At 42.0% G+C, this 15,052-nt stretch overlaps 1 protein-coding gene across 6 annotated transcripts in view; it reads left to right on the top strand.

Moving 5' to 3' along the window:
• Window positions 1-15,052, top strand: part of ERBB4 (erb-b2 receptor tyrosine kinase 4) — a 974,133-nt gene that overhangs the window by 917,933 nt on the left and 41,148 nt on the right. For all 6 annotated transcript variants that reach the window (XM_073306718.2, XM_073306716.2, XM_073306720.2 and 3 more), the window contains 2 exons: window positions 10,189-10,344; window positions 13,826-13,901. In XM_073306718.2, the coding sequence (XP_073162819.1) occupies window positions 10,189-10,344; window positions 13,826-13,901 (232 nt within the window). The remainder of the gene's footprint in view (window positions 1-10,188; window positions 10,345-13,825; window positions 13,902-15,052) is intronic.

Here is a 15,052-nt window from a genome sequence, read left to right as displayed (position 1 = left end):
TGAGTAAGGGAATGTCTACACACAAAAGTTCTACCACTTTAAACTATGGTGTTATAGTTAAAGTGGTACAACCCTGCTAGTATGGATGCAGTTATGCCAGTATCAAAGTGCTTATACCAGCATAGCTTATTCCTGTCGGGAAGGGGAATAACTATACTGGTATAAGGCACCTTTATACTGGTATAACTGTATATTAGGGCTGGTCCTGGTTTATTATAGCCACACTAAATCGCCCCGCTAACCATCATAGTTACACCAGTAGTCTTTCAAGTGTGGACTAGGCCTAAGAATTTGCAGGATTGGGGCCTCAGTAATTCAGGAAAGCACTTAAATACCTGCTTCAGTTCATCCCTTTTAATTATCCCAGAGTGCACTTTGACTTCAGTGCAACTTAAGTACATGCTTCAGTGCTCTCCTGAGTAGGAATGCTGTTCTGAACTGGAGCCTTACATTGTCACACAAGCACCTTATGGAAGCAGACTTCAGACAGAGCTCTTTTGAAATCGAAGCGTTTGACTTTTCCTAAGCAACTTGCAGCAACTGTGAAAGACTCAAAGAGTGCTGAACGGGTGATCCTTTGAAAAGTACAAAAAGGTACCCAAAAAAATCAAATAAAAATGTCTGAACAGCCCAGACTTGCAACATCTCGATCACGAGCTGTACAAAATGCAGCTCTGCTCAACAACTGCCCTCAGGAACTGGGAGACAAATGATAGCTACAGAAAGTAATGCTCGGCGATAAAGTAAAAAAACAGCAAAGGTGCCCACCTCTTGAAGGCAAGGAATCTCAGGGGACAAATGTATAACTCAGGGTTACATCTGAGAAGCTCAATTTTATTTCTTTGAAAAGATCTCCCTCTACATACTTTTACTTCCACGCAGTCCTTGGCTACCCTGCTTTCTGGATGCCTACGTTAGCAGCAGCCCTAATGCTTTATGAACCTATTAGAGACTTTTCTGCCGCAATGCAGCACTTTATCTAACTCATGAAGCTGTTTCGTGTCTTAACTTCACCCCTGGAATTTTTGGACAAGAAGTCTCCTTTCTTCTGTCCCAGGGTGCTTTTATTTGTTACAAACGCGTTGTCTAGTGGTCCTCTCATTTTCTGTTATGCCAGTTTTCTCACAGAAGGATACTGATGAATCAGAGCTGAGGGCTCTGAGTTGCAGTCTGTTTGAGAGCTCAGAGACCCCAGCAAACAATCCCTAACCAATGTGAGAAAGGCCTCTTATTCTGAGCCTGTATAATGGACCACGCTCTGCTCTGAGTTACACCTAAGCTACCCTGCTGGAGTCATGGATATTGCACAGGGGGTTACTGGGAGCAGAATTTGGCCCATTCAAACTACACGTATGTTCTTGTATTTAATTATAAGAGACATTTTCAAAAGCGCAAATGGCAGATGGAGGCCTGTCACTGACTTTTAATGGGAGTTAGGCACCTACGCACCATTCCTGCCTTGGAGTCTCCCAGTGTCCCTTACCTGTCTGCCTTCCTTCTCAGTAAAACCACCTTATCTTCCTACGAGCCTGATCCTGCACCTCTGAAGGCAATAGGAGTTTTGCTGTTGTCTTCTATGGAGCAGCACCAGGCCCTCTGCAAGGTTAGTAAAGCTCCTGGTTAATGTATGGTGCTATGTACGTGATTCTATGTAGTGTACTATGCACTCAATAGGCAGAGCCCTCCTAGTATTAGACTTGGCTTAGATTATTCAGCAAGGCCATCAGAATGATGCAGTAAAGTCTAATATGGCAGAGGACTCTACCGCCATAGCAGTCTCTCTCGGCTAAACGAGTCCAGACCTGACCAAAATCACTCCCGTTCAGCTTTAACTTCCCTTCTGTCTCTGGGAGGCCTGTACAGGAGGCGAGGGTCTCCTAAGCGTCAGCCCTGGATGAGGGGAAGGTGTGTGTGGTGTATTGAAAACTGTTAAAATTATAAGCTGTCACTTTAAATGGTAGAGGGCTTCCTGGTCCGACTTGCAGGCTAGAGGGCTCTGATCCAAGTGTGCAATCTGGCTGCTCAGCAGTTAATCCGCAAAGAGGCGGCCTAGAACAAGCTGGCTTGAGTTGTGCCTCTCTACCTTAGGGAGCAGCCTGTTTTGTCACTTTGTTTTTGAGCGTTAGGGTTCTAAGGGCTTGTCTAAGTAGAGAGATAATGCACCGCAAACTGGGGTGCAAATCAACAGCAGTACTAGCATGGGATGCACTAATTGGCTTTGTGGCCCCTGCTGCTGTACATTAAAAGTTCCCTCCTGCACTGATATACTCTGTTTGAACTGGGGAACAGGTCAACGTGCACGATGGAATTTCTAGTGGCCCTGTACCAGGGTCCACACAGACAGTGATTGCGCAGCAAGCGAGTGCAACGTAGATTTACAGCTCAGCTTGCCACACACTAACTCCCTGTCTATAGAAGCTAGGGTGACTGTATTTCCCAAAGTGAAAATGGGACACCACATGGGGCTGGCCTGAACTCCTCCCCTGTGCAGGGCTGGCCTGAGCCACCTGGCATTGCTGCTAACCCAATTCCCACCGCCTGAAATGGCCGCCCAGGGCTGACAGCTAGAGCCCTGCTACACGATCGTCAGTTGGCAAGAGCAAATGCCCAGTTTTGCCAGAAAAAAGTTGTGATATCTGAGACAGGGCTTAAAAGGGGGATTGTGTATGATCACCCTAAGACAAGCCCTAAGAAATAAAGTAGTGTTATATTGCCACCTGCCAGCAAGAGTATTTAACCTTTTTCACTAACTTCTCTGTTTGTATGCTGTGACTATACCAGCTTGAGAAAGAGTTTGCAGCCAGGGGGGCTGTTAAGGTTCAAACCAAGCCTGAGGAGCTGTCAGGAGGAGAGATGTTTGACCTGTGGAATGCCTGGGAGCCCCAGCAAACTCACCAGGCATCCCCATCAGATGCAGAGCTCCTAAGGGGCTCAGGAGAAGCACTGGCCCTCTCCATTCCCAACCAGTCTTGTCTACTAGGACCCCACTTTGGTGGAGCTTATAAGGTTCACAGATGAATCTTCTCTTCGGAGCTCAGCAGCTAGAGAAGACCTTTATGTTGCAGGGTTCCTAAGCTCTGTTGGAGCAGTACAAATTCTTCTTCTAAAATCCTCCCACTGTCCCCCCTGTCTGTGACCTACTCAGCTGCTCATTGGTCTTATCTTATTGAAGTCCCAAGATTTCTGGACAGCCATTTATGCAGTATATTTACAAAATGAAGAATTTTATGAAGCATTTGGACTGCTGCATAATCAAACAGTAAAAGAGTCCTTGGCTATATACAGTATATTATATTTAGACTTGGAAAGATTCAATTTTTATCAATAAATGTTGATTTCACCTTGCACACTCAAACTGACAAAAAATAATAATGGAAATTTACAGATAGGCAAAGTAAGAAAAATACTGCCCAAGAACTTAAATTAGAGACTGTCATTAAATCATTATTGTCTGACGCTCCCATAATTTTCTGCAACTGTGAACATTTAAATCATGCTTAAAAAATGCTTTTAAGCTTAAAAAATGCTTAATACACAAAATTCCGTGCAACTGTGAAAGTGTAACTCACTTAAAATTAAAGAAGCTTAAAAATAAACATCAATATTATCCATCAAAATTATCAAAAAATAAACGTGAAATTCTGCAAAGCCTAAGTATATTTAATGTTATATATGTGTGAGTAAAGACGAGGTGTAGTACAGGTTATTATCTCTGTATGTGGTTATTATACTGGGTTAGGATGAGGGGTATGATTATTATAAATAGCAGGCCGATCCTTATTCATGCTAACATTCAAAAATGGCTTACTAAACTTATCTGTGTCCCAACTGTGTGCAGTGTGTGTTTAACTTCTTACTGGCATTAACTGCTGATTCAGAGAGTGATTGTATGTTAGCGGATCCTGTTAGTAATTGCACTTCCAATGATCTCCTCAGTGAGGAAACCATTGCAGTGAAGAGGTTTTGATGATGGGTTAGTCAGAGCCGATCCTAACATCTGTAGGAGGTTAATCTGGGCATAAGGATCGTGGAAGCAACCACGGTTTATGTTTTAGCCTTTTTAGCATTGGCTCTTCCCCTTTAATGTCTCATCATAAAAATCACACCTTTTAGCGAATTTTCGGGTACCAGTGGAGACACAAACCCGCAGACCTCTGTACAATCCTGTCCAGTCAAATTATATTCTGATGGCATTTTGCAGTCCTCATTTGGAGGGGGCTGATCATGATAGGTGTTGAATTTCAGTGTTCTCATGGACAGCAGACCAGAACATTCTCAGGATCAGGCTTTTAATGTAGTTTTTTAGAAATCAGTCTCCCTCTCCCCATTGGAAGGGTGTCTCATAGCTCTGTCAATGTATCTCACATAAAATATTCGTTTGATATTTGACCATAAATCTACTGGGTGCTGTTGACACTAGCTGTGAAATGCAGATTCATTTATTTTTTTATCGCAATATGCCTGCATCTTATACACAGGTTAAACGTACATATATAAGACTGCTCCTGCCAGGTTTGAGAAGGTCTTCAGACGATGTTTCCAGCATAATATATGTTTAAAAGGTGCTGTGGCAATGACCACAGGTTTCTCCCGTCCCTTCCCTCCATTGTTGCGCTTTGTTTATATTATACATGGCCCACTATGCACAGCCCTTGTTAATCGGATGCAGAGGAAAATCAATATGTTGTTTAACTTGGATATTCCCAAAAGCACATGCAATCCTGGAGGTTGTGAATCTGCAAAAGGAACTTCATGCTGCCAAGAGGATCTACCCACATGACTATTTTTGCAGGATTGGCTCCATGAATCTTTTTTCAGGTAAACCTCTCATTTGAAGTTATTATTTGGAGTTTTGCCCAAATAAGGACTTAAGGAGTGATCCCAGGGTGGTGGAGGTTTGGATGCTTTTCCTCTAGTTCACAAAATTAAGGCCATGTTGTAAGATGTGTAAGCGGAGAAGGGGTTAAACAGGTGCATATGGAGTCCTCTGTTTTAGGGAACATTGTTGTAGCAAAAATGTACAAGAAAGAAGATGAGTATGGGAAACTGCATGGAACTTGGAGGGAAGAGCACAGGTTGCAGGTTGCAGGAAGAGTTTAGAGGTTGCATTGGAAAGTGAGGTTGCAGTTGGAGCATCTCTGAAAATAATTCTCTTAATAATGAGCCAGTTCAGTTTCAGAAACATGGAGTCCTCTCAAGTTATTACCTAGCACAGGGTACACTAAACAAGAAATATATAAATTCACAGCCTTATCGGGATTTCCTGAATTAAGGGTAACTTTTTAAGAGCATAAGAATGGCTATACTGTGTCACACCGGAAGTCCATCCTATCTTCCAACAATGTCCAGAGACAGATGCTTCACAGGGAGTGAACAGAACAGGGTACTTTATTGAGTGATCCACCCCTGCTTGTCCAGCCCCAGCTTTTAGCAGTCAGAAATTTAGAGACACCTAGGGCATGGGGTTGCGTCCCTGACCATCTTGGTTAATGGCCATTGATGGACCTGTCCTCCATGAACTTATCTCATTCTGTTTTGAACCCAGTTACACTTTTGGCCTCCACAGTTTCCCAAGGTAACTGTTCCACAAGGTGATACAGCAGTGCATAAAGTGCTTGCTTATGTTTATTTTAAACCTGCTGCCTGTTACTATGATTGGGTGGCCCCTGGTTCATGTGTTATGTGAAGGGGTAAATCACACTTCCTTATTCACTTTCCTCCATACCGTTCATGATTTTATAGACCTCTGTCATGTCTCTTCTCTGTCCTCTCTTTTCCAAGAAGAACATTCCCAGTCTTTTAAATCTCTCCTCATATGGAAGCTGTTCCATATCCCTAATAATTTTTGTTGCCTTTCTTTGTACTTTTTCCCATTGTAATATAGCTTTTTTTAAGTGGGGCAACCAGAATGGCATGCAGTATTCAATGTGTGGGTGTGCAATGGATTTATGTAGTGGAATTATATTTTCTACCTTATTATCTAGCCCTTTCCTAATAGTTCCTAACATTTTCTTAGCTTTTTTTGAGTGATTCAGCATATCTGAGTGATTCAGCATATGGATGTTTTCAGAGAACTATTCACAATGATGCCAAGATCTCTCTCTTGAGTGGTAACAGCTAATTTCGACCCCATCATTTTGTAATTGTAATTGGGATTATTTTTTTCAATTAGCATTACTTTGCATTTATCAACATTGAATTTCATCTGCCATTTTGTCGCCCATTCACCCAGTTTTGGGAGATCCCTTTGTAACTCTTTGCCGTCTCCTTTGGATCTAATTATCTTGAGTAACTTAGTATCATCTGAAAACTTTGCTACCTCACTGTTTACTCCTTTTTCCAGATCATTCATGAATATGTTGAATAGCACTGGTCCCAAAACAGATCCTTGAGGGATGCCGCTTTTAACCTCTCTCCACTGTGAAAATGGACCATTTTTTCCTATCTTTTAACCAATTACTGATCCATGAGAGGACCTTCTCTCTGTAACTGCTTACTTTGCTTAAGAGCCTTTAGTGAGGGACTGTGTCAAAGCTTTCTGAAAGTCCAAGTACACTATATCCACTGAATCCTCCCTGTACATATGTTTGATGACCCCCCTCAAAGAATTCTAAATAGATTGGTGAGGCATGATGTCCCTTTTCAAAAGCTGTTTGACTGTTCCCCAACATATTGTGTTCATCTATGCGTCTGACAGTTCTGTTCTTTACTATGGTTTCAACTAATTTGCCTGGTACTGAAGGTAAGCTTACCAGCCTGTAATTGCTTGGATCAACCCTGGAGCATTTTATTAAAAATCGGCCTCACATGAGTTATCTGACAGTCATCGGATACAGAGGCTGATTTAAGTGATAGGTTTTCATATCACAGTTAATAGTTCTGCATTTTCATATTTGAGTTCCTTCAGAATTCTTGGGTGAATACTATCTGACCCTGGTGACTTACTGTTGTTTAATTTATCAGTTTGTTCTAAATCCTGTTCTATTGACACCTCAATCTGGGACAGTTCTTCATATTTGTAACCTAAAATGAATGGCTCAGATGTGGGAATCTCTCTCACATTGTCTGCAGTGAAGAACGATGCAAAGAATTCATATAGCTTCTCTGCAACAACCTTGTCTTCCTTGAGTGCTCCTTCAGCACCTCGATCACCCCCTGTCCGCACCAGTTGTTTACCAGAGTTCCTTCTTCTGATATACTTTAAAAAATTCTATTAATTTTTGTGCCTTTTGCTAGTTGCTTTTCACATTCTTTTTTGGCCTTCCTAATTATACTTTTACACCTGACTTGCCAGAATTTATGCTCCTTTCTATTTTCCTCGATAGGATTTGACTTCCAATTTTTAAAAGACGTATTTTTGTCTCTGACTTCCTCTTTTACTCCATTTAGCCACGGTGGCATTTTTTGGAACTCTTACTTTTTTTTTAAAAAAAAAGGGGGTATACATTTAGTTTGAGTCTCTATTACGGTGTTTTTTAAAAGTTTCCATAGTGCTTGCAGGCATAGCACTCTTGTGACTGTTCCTTTTGATTTCCATTTCATTTTCTGTTTCCTTTTGATCTCCTCATTTTTGTGGTGTTCCGCTTTGTTATGTTAAATGTTACTGTGGTGAGTTTCTTTGGTATTTTCTCCCCTACAGGGATGTTCAATTTAATTATGTTATGGTTGCTATAAGGTTAACCTCTTGGACCAAATCCTGTGCACCTCTTAGGACTAAATCCAGAATTGCCTCTCCCCTTGTGGGTTCCAGGACGAGCTGCTCCAAGAACCAGTTATTAATGGTGTCTAGAAATTTTATTCCCAGTCTATATGGGGAAAGTTGAAATCCGCCATTATTATTGAGTTTTCTGTTTTCGTAACTTCTTCAGTCTCCCTGAGCACTTCACAATCACCATCACCATCCTGGTGAGGTGGTCAGTAGTATAGTCCTACTGCTATACTCTTATTATTCAATCATGGAATTTCTATCCGCATAGATTCTATTGTATAATTTGTTTCATTTAAGATTTTTACTATATTTGATTAGGTTTTTTTCATATCCAGTGCCATTCCCCCACCAGCGTGACCTACTCTGTCATTCCCATATATTTTTTATCCTGGTATTACCATCTTCCATGGATTATCATTGTTCCACCAAGTTTCTCTGATGCCTATTATATCAATATCCTCAGTTAATACCAGGCACTCAAGTTCATCCATCTTAATATTTAGACTTCTTGCATTTGTATACAAGCACTGTCAATATTTAGTTGTCTGCCTTCATGTTGAATGGGAATCTTTTTTCATTTAACTGTTTCTCTTCAGTTCCTACCTCTACTTTTATCAACTTCTGTCCACTCCTCTTTACTAGGCGATAGAGTATGCCCTTTAATAAATTCTCCCCTAAGACATACATCTCTCCAAACCAGGTGCTCCTCTGCGCCTGTCAGCTTTTATTGTTGCTGTTGATGCTGCTACTTCTGTATCCTGGAATGTCACTGGTACTGATCGATTGGATTGTTTTATACAGTATCACTTGATGGTTGGGTTCCAAGTGTTAGTACAGAAGCTTGATCACGATACCATCTGAAGCAGTCTGCCTTTTCATGACATGCTTGGTTCATAACCATTTGCTCTGTGAGATTTATTTGTCTGTTTTTTCCCACAGCTTTTGTTTTGATGTCAGAAACTCTTAATCCTTCAAAGTGTGCGGCTCTGATGTTCAGCCACCAGCAGCACTGGTTTGTAATTGGCATGAGAGAGTGCTTGCTTCCACTAAAAGTACCTTTTAAAAATAATTCTGTTTGCTGTATGCCATATAGTCCCCACGTCCCTGTCCGAACTCTCTTCGTGTTGACTGCAGCAAAATATATTGCATTAAAAATAAAATAGAATTTATGCTGAGGCCCCCCCATGAGCCTTTCATAACCTTCTGTGTTGATTGCATTGAACCCGTCTTGTTAAAAGCGAAGTGCTATGGCTACTGGTTTCCTTTTCGCTGAAATACGTTTCCAAGTGCCCCTTGGTGACTTCTGTCGAGGTGTCCCCTTTTTCTGTCAGCACAGGACTAGATTCGACCACATTAAATTGAATAGTGCCTTAACCTAGACCCAGAGCCGTAGATATTCATAGGGCCAGTTGTGTAGCCTCGCAGTGTAAGGGAATCAGAATCTGGCCCATGATACTGAGTAATGTGCTTACTTCAATCACTGACTGTGACTCTTCAAATGATCATTTTACATGATACTACAGCTTCCAATATGTTTTTTCTAAACTACTGTGTATGTTATAGAGTTGATATATTAAAAGTTACCGTAAGGGTAATTGCCAGGCATGTAATTTCATCTGCAGGTCCCTATAATGACTGCTAATGTCATAAATTCCTCCCTACGAAATTACAGGCTTGTAACCCTCTCAGGGCATCTTGCATTTTCCATATAAGTACTAAGGCTAAGCTTTGGTGGTGATCTCAGTGCCACAAAGCCTCCTGTAAACTCACCTGCTGATCGCAGGCGCTTAGCCTGTCATCAGACTAAGTAAATGGTTAGAGCAGATGCAGACCAGACAATTTGGGCATGTGTTACCGTATCTGTTAAGGCACCTGGACGGCTTGTTAACAAAACTACTTGTAACAGAATGTATACACTCATAAAAGACATTGACCATTGATCTTATATCCAATTATAATGCAAGAGGTAAAGTTTTAATGGGGTTGGAAAAGCAACTGGATTGCAGCCAGAGGAACACAGAGTTGTTTTCCCCATAATTCACTAAGAATATTGAAAATTTATATCCAGCTCAGAGGCTTTGGATATAGAACAGGAGCATTTTCTTGTAATTAGCAAGCTGGATTGGGCGTCAGGAGATCCGGAGTCAATTCCCAGCTCTGCCACAGACTCCTGTTGAGGCCTTGGGCAAATCACTTAATCTCTCTGTGCTTCAGGTTCCCTGTCTGCAAAATGGGGAGGATAATCCTTCCTTTCTCTATCTTGTCTATCTAGGTTGCAAGTTATTGGTGGTGAGGACTCTCTCATTATGTACAGTTCTTAGCATCCATGTGGCTCTGAGCTCTCAGTACTATTTTATAATACAATAATAAGATACTCTGTTTTTCAAGATATCATGGAAACAGGTTGCAAAAAGAGGGGGGAAATATGAAAAATATTTAAGGGTTTATTTGACTTAAAGGAAACGTTTTGTGTCCCCCAGGGAATGATGTACCTGGAAGAGAGGAGACTGGTTCACCGGGACTTGGCAGCCCGGAATGTCTTGGTAAAATCACCAACCCATGTGAAGATCACTGACTTTGGCTTGGCCAGACTCCTGGAAGGCGACGAGAAAGAGTACAACGCTGATGGAGGGAAGGTGGGTGCATTCACGCCAGCAGTCCTGCCTTGCTCTTTTGCAGGGGCCTTCGTTCATTCCAGTGCAAAGCTCTTGTTCTCTCTGTTCTCTCCCTTGAAAAGGGGATAACTATCGGAGTACCGCCATGTGCAGTATTAAAAGCAAACTTCATAGATGAAGGCTGAGATTTTCAGAAAGAGAAACTGAACGTTAGGCTCCTGAATCCACATTTTGGCACAAGCCTCATTTTTCAAAAGTCCTGAGCGCACTAGAGCTGCCTTTGACCTCAGTGGGAGCTATGACTATGCACTCAGCACTCTGGGAAATCAGGGCCCAGTCCTGCAAGCTATTCCATTCTATTCAGTGGGACTCTGCAAGGTAGAGGGCTTGGCCTAAGATGAGCAGAACTGAGCAAAACAGGATCGTGGCCGGGCTTTGTTCTTGCGTCTTCCATTTTGTGCTGCATTTCTACTGCTGTGAAAACATCTGAAGTCAGTGCACTGCAGTTGTTCCAGCTTGTCATAGAATCAGAGAATATCAGGGTTGGAAGGGACCTCAGGAGGTCATCTAGTCCAACCCCCTGCTCAAAGCAGGACCAATCCCCAACTAAATCAACCCAGCCAGGGCTTTGTCAAGCCTGACCTTAAAAACCTCAAAGGAAGGAGATTCCATCACCTCCCTAGGTATCATTGTAGGCTATTGCCAGCATTGAGTAGTTTGCAGGCTACTTTTTCTAGACAGATCCAGCAGCCACAAGGGAAGGGGGCAGGAGATGTTTACTTGTTGCAAGTCCATTAAGGTTTTACATGTGGTTTCCAACAATCTGCCTGTTGGCTCACAGTCAAGGAACCGGCGCATGCTCTTCCCCAGTTCCTTGTTGCAGTGACAACATTTGCTCAAGACATCTCTGAAAGGTTGCAAAACACTGGGGCATTCAGGAGATCTGCTGTGTGTAATTAAAACAGGCAGGTTTTAACCTTGACACCTGGGACACTTCCCTCTGTTCTTCCCATATTATTGCCCATTGCACCGCCACAGGTTTAATTCCATATCGCGTCTTACATAGACTCACCTCGACAAGACTTGATAAAGGCACCCACATAGAGGCATCACAGTATTCAGGCGGTCCCAGACACAAGTTCCAAGTGGTTATCCCTTACGCATCTTTGAAATGCCTCACCAAAAATGCTCATCTTAACTTGCCTTAGTCTCTCCTCCAATCCCATAAAGTCCCTGGTGGGTCTATGTCTCTCCTCATCCCCTTTCCCAAATCCTTGGTCTCTCTGCTGCTTTACTTGTCCCCCCCCCCCCCCCCCGTCATTTTCTCTGTTCACTTATGCTGGTGGCTGACTAGAGACTGCTGCCATCCCCTGTTACTTCCTGGGGAGAGTGGCTGCCTTCCTACATGTCCTGCTGCTGAGTCCAACTATGCCATGAATAGGAATTGTGGGGAGACAGGCAACAGGGATACAGCTGGTGGGGCAAGAAGCACCAAAGAAACCAGCAGCAGGTCCGGGCGAAATTTTTTGATTAAAACTTTTTTTTTTCGGGGGGTGGGGGGGGAGGGGGCCGAAAAATGCAGATTCAGGTCAAACTAAACATTTCACTCATTCATGCAGAACTTGCCCAGGTGTTCTGGTAAAAAACAAAAAATCTAAAAATATCTCAACATTTCCGATTTGTATTCAAATGACTTTTCATTTTGAAATTTACTTCACTATTATTAAAATAAAACTTGATTTTTTTTAAAAGCAACACCAAACATTTCACTTGGGGTCAAACGAAATGTTTCGTTCAACCCAAAAAGGAAGGGATTTTTTTTTTAACTTTTCCATTCACCAAATTTTTTTTTTTTAAATTGGGTCAAGTGGAAACCCATTTTTCCCTGAAAAATTGGTTATTTGCACAGCGATAGTCAGTGGTTGCTTTCCTGCTCCCCAGCACCGCAAGGGCCTTCTGGCAATGAAGATAGAGATTTGGCAGCCTTCCCTGACTCCTCCAGTTCCTCTGATCTCCCCTCCAGTGCCCTCTCTGCCCCTTCTCCACCCATTCCTTCCCGTGAAGGACAAAGGCAGCCTGTAGATTCTTCCTGCAGCTCTTAGAGGGTGTCCTGGACACATGGGTCCAAACACACTACAAATGCGATTGTTCTGCTTCTGAGAAGTATCGCTTCCCAACCCAGAAGTTGTTTGCATTTCAAAGCTTTACTGTAAGTTTGCTAAGGAGGGTTTAGGCAGCTGATGAATAATACAGCTCTGCTCCTGAAATTGTTCCTGTCTGGAAAAATCCTACAGAATGTGATAGACTTCTGCAGAAATTACATAGGTCTCTATAGAACTCAGTATGATTTCCTTTCTGTCAAGGCATTAAACCAACCTATAGAATTTAATAGAGAATGATATCCCGGCCATAATTATAGAGATAACAGTTCTCTAATCAACTACACAGGGTATTTTCACAATGCCGACCCATTTACTGCTTTATCCAGCCATTAAGATTTTACCAGGGCACCTGCAGTTGTAGGTTTATTTGGTGGGGAGGGTTTCCTTTCAGTGACATGCTCTATAGTTTCAAAAGAAGATGACCCTTATTTGGCAGGATATAGTGTATACCCTGAGGCTCTGCTCCTACAAGGCAATATTCATGTCACACACTGCCCATTTGAAGTCAGTTGGTGTTTTGGATGCAAAGAGCTTGCAGGATTGGACCCTTTACACACACACACACACACACAAGTCCAGAAATGGAGAAGTTAAAATTCTCATCCCACTATTAACTCATTGTCTTGTAGCATTGTTGATGACTATGTAGGTTGTTATGTATCTGCACTAGTGAGTGGCCAGGCTGCCCGTGCTTTGGTTTTACAAAACCTTGTCAAAATCAAAAGGGTTCCGTTTTTTTCCAAACCACCTAAATTTTAATGGTTCGGACACAATCATTATATTGGCCAAACTGTTTTGATTTTATAATGTTAAATCCAGGGGTAACAAGGAACTGGTTGTTCCAATGTATCTGAACCACCAAAGCTTGGGTGCGGTGAAGGGTTTCTAATAGAAGGTTCTGCTTAGTTCTAACCTCAATATATGCTGTGACCCAAAATCTGTTCTGTTCTCTTTCATTGAAGCTCTTTACACCATTCCCATTACTATGATAGCTGAGTGCCTGCTCTGCTTTTCATTACGTGTGTGCAAAATCACCAGGTCAGATTCCGTACCCCGAGCAACCCCACGGAAATCGAGACATGAAGAATTCCATGGGGTTGCACAGACTGTAAATCATTGCTACACTGTCTCTCTGAGGGCTCCTCGCATGTTAATGAGCACAGAATTTGGTCAAGTATTTATTGTTGTGAGCCTTAATTTTTTTAATTTTCTGACTTTGGGGGTTTTAAATTAGTAACTGAGAGAGGGAGAGAGAACTGGATACCTGGGTTTAGGACCCATTCATATTATTTTATTCGTTATTATTTTTTCTAACGTTCATGTATATTTTTGCTCCCAAGATGCCGATTAAGTGGATGGCTCTGGAATGTATACACTACAGGAAATTCACCCATCAGAGCGATGTTTGGAGCTATGGTAAATCTTCCATGTGACTGTGCTTAAGAATTCATCGCTTGTGAAATACATAACGTTCTTTTATTGCGTCACTGATGTTTATTTATCAACCCATATTTCCAAAAGGAGATAACTGTGGGTGGAGGGTGAGAAAACCTGGATTTGTGCTGGAAATGGCCCACCTGTTGATCACTTTAGATAAGCTATTACCAGCAGGACAGTGGGGTGGGAGGAGGTATTGTTTCATGATTTCTGTGTGTATATAAAGTCTGCTGCAGTTTCCACGGTAAACATCTGATGAAGTGAGCTGTAGCTCACGAAAGCTCATGCTCAAATAAATTGGTTAGTCTCTAAGGTGCCACAAGTACTCCTTTTCTTTTTGCGAATACAGACTAACACGGCTGTTCCTCTGAAAACTGTTACCTTGTGTTTCTTCTATTTTTTTTAAAAAATACGTCTAAATTGCATTGTTACCTGTCTTCTGTGTTATTTCCCTGCTCACTAAAATGTTATTTCCCTGCTCACAATGTCCCTGCTGGGTTGCCTGCCAGAAGCTCTGGTTTGGTAGCAGTTTGGCCGATCATTGTGACAGAAAAAAGCCTCTTTTAGTTTTGCCACAGATTGGTAGAAATATGACTGCGGGTCATAATTTCCAACAGTTCCTTGAAAACCGAACTCTGAAAGCCAGGAATGTCAAAAAAACATTTGCTGGCTTATGGGAGTTTCTGTACTACAATCACATAAAAGGGAATATGTCATAACATAGAACAAACACAGCAAGAGAGAGTGGGAGGGGGAAGAAAGTGAAGAGACTGGCTTATTCAGGCTTAGGTTTAATTTCACAAACAATTTTGGAATGGGTGAGAAAGGTCAGGCCACAAGGAATCTAAACTGAAAACCAGGTGATTTCAATATTTAGAGAGTTTATTTAACTGTGTTAACTACGAATATCAGAATGAGCTGTTAGGCATCTGCTTGGTTGTTTGCCTGTTTAACTTGTCCAGCTGGTATTGAGAAAGAATCCTGCACCTTTACAAATGGAATCACACAGCATCAGACCCATAATAGGTAATTAGAGACACTGGACCTCATCCAAAGTTTCTGTTGCTGAATAGTTTTGAAACAAAGCTGTACGGTATCAGCTGAAACTCATTACTCACTTTTACCTGTGG

The sequence above is a fragment of the Lepidochelys kempii genome, chromosome 11, assembly GCF_965140285.1.
Source record: "Lepidochelys kempii isolate rLepKem1 chromosome 11, rLepKem1.hap1, whole genome shotgun sequence".
In the NCBI taxonomy this organism is placed as follows: Eukaryota; Metazoa; Chordata; order Testudines; family Cheloniidae; genus Lepidochelys; species Lepidochelys kempii.
The sequence above is the reverse complement of the archived record's forward strand: the minus strand, read 5'-3'. Positions and strand labels throughout refer to the sequence as shown.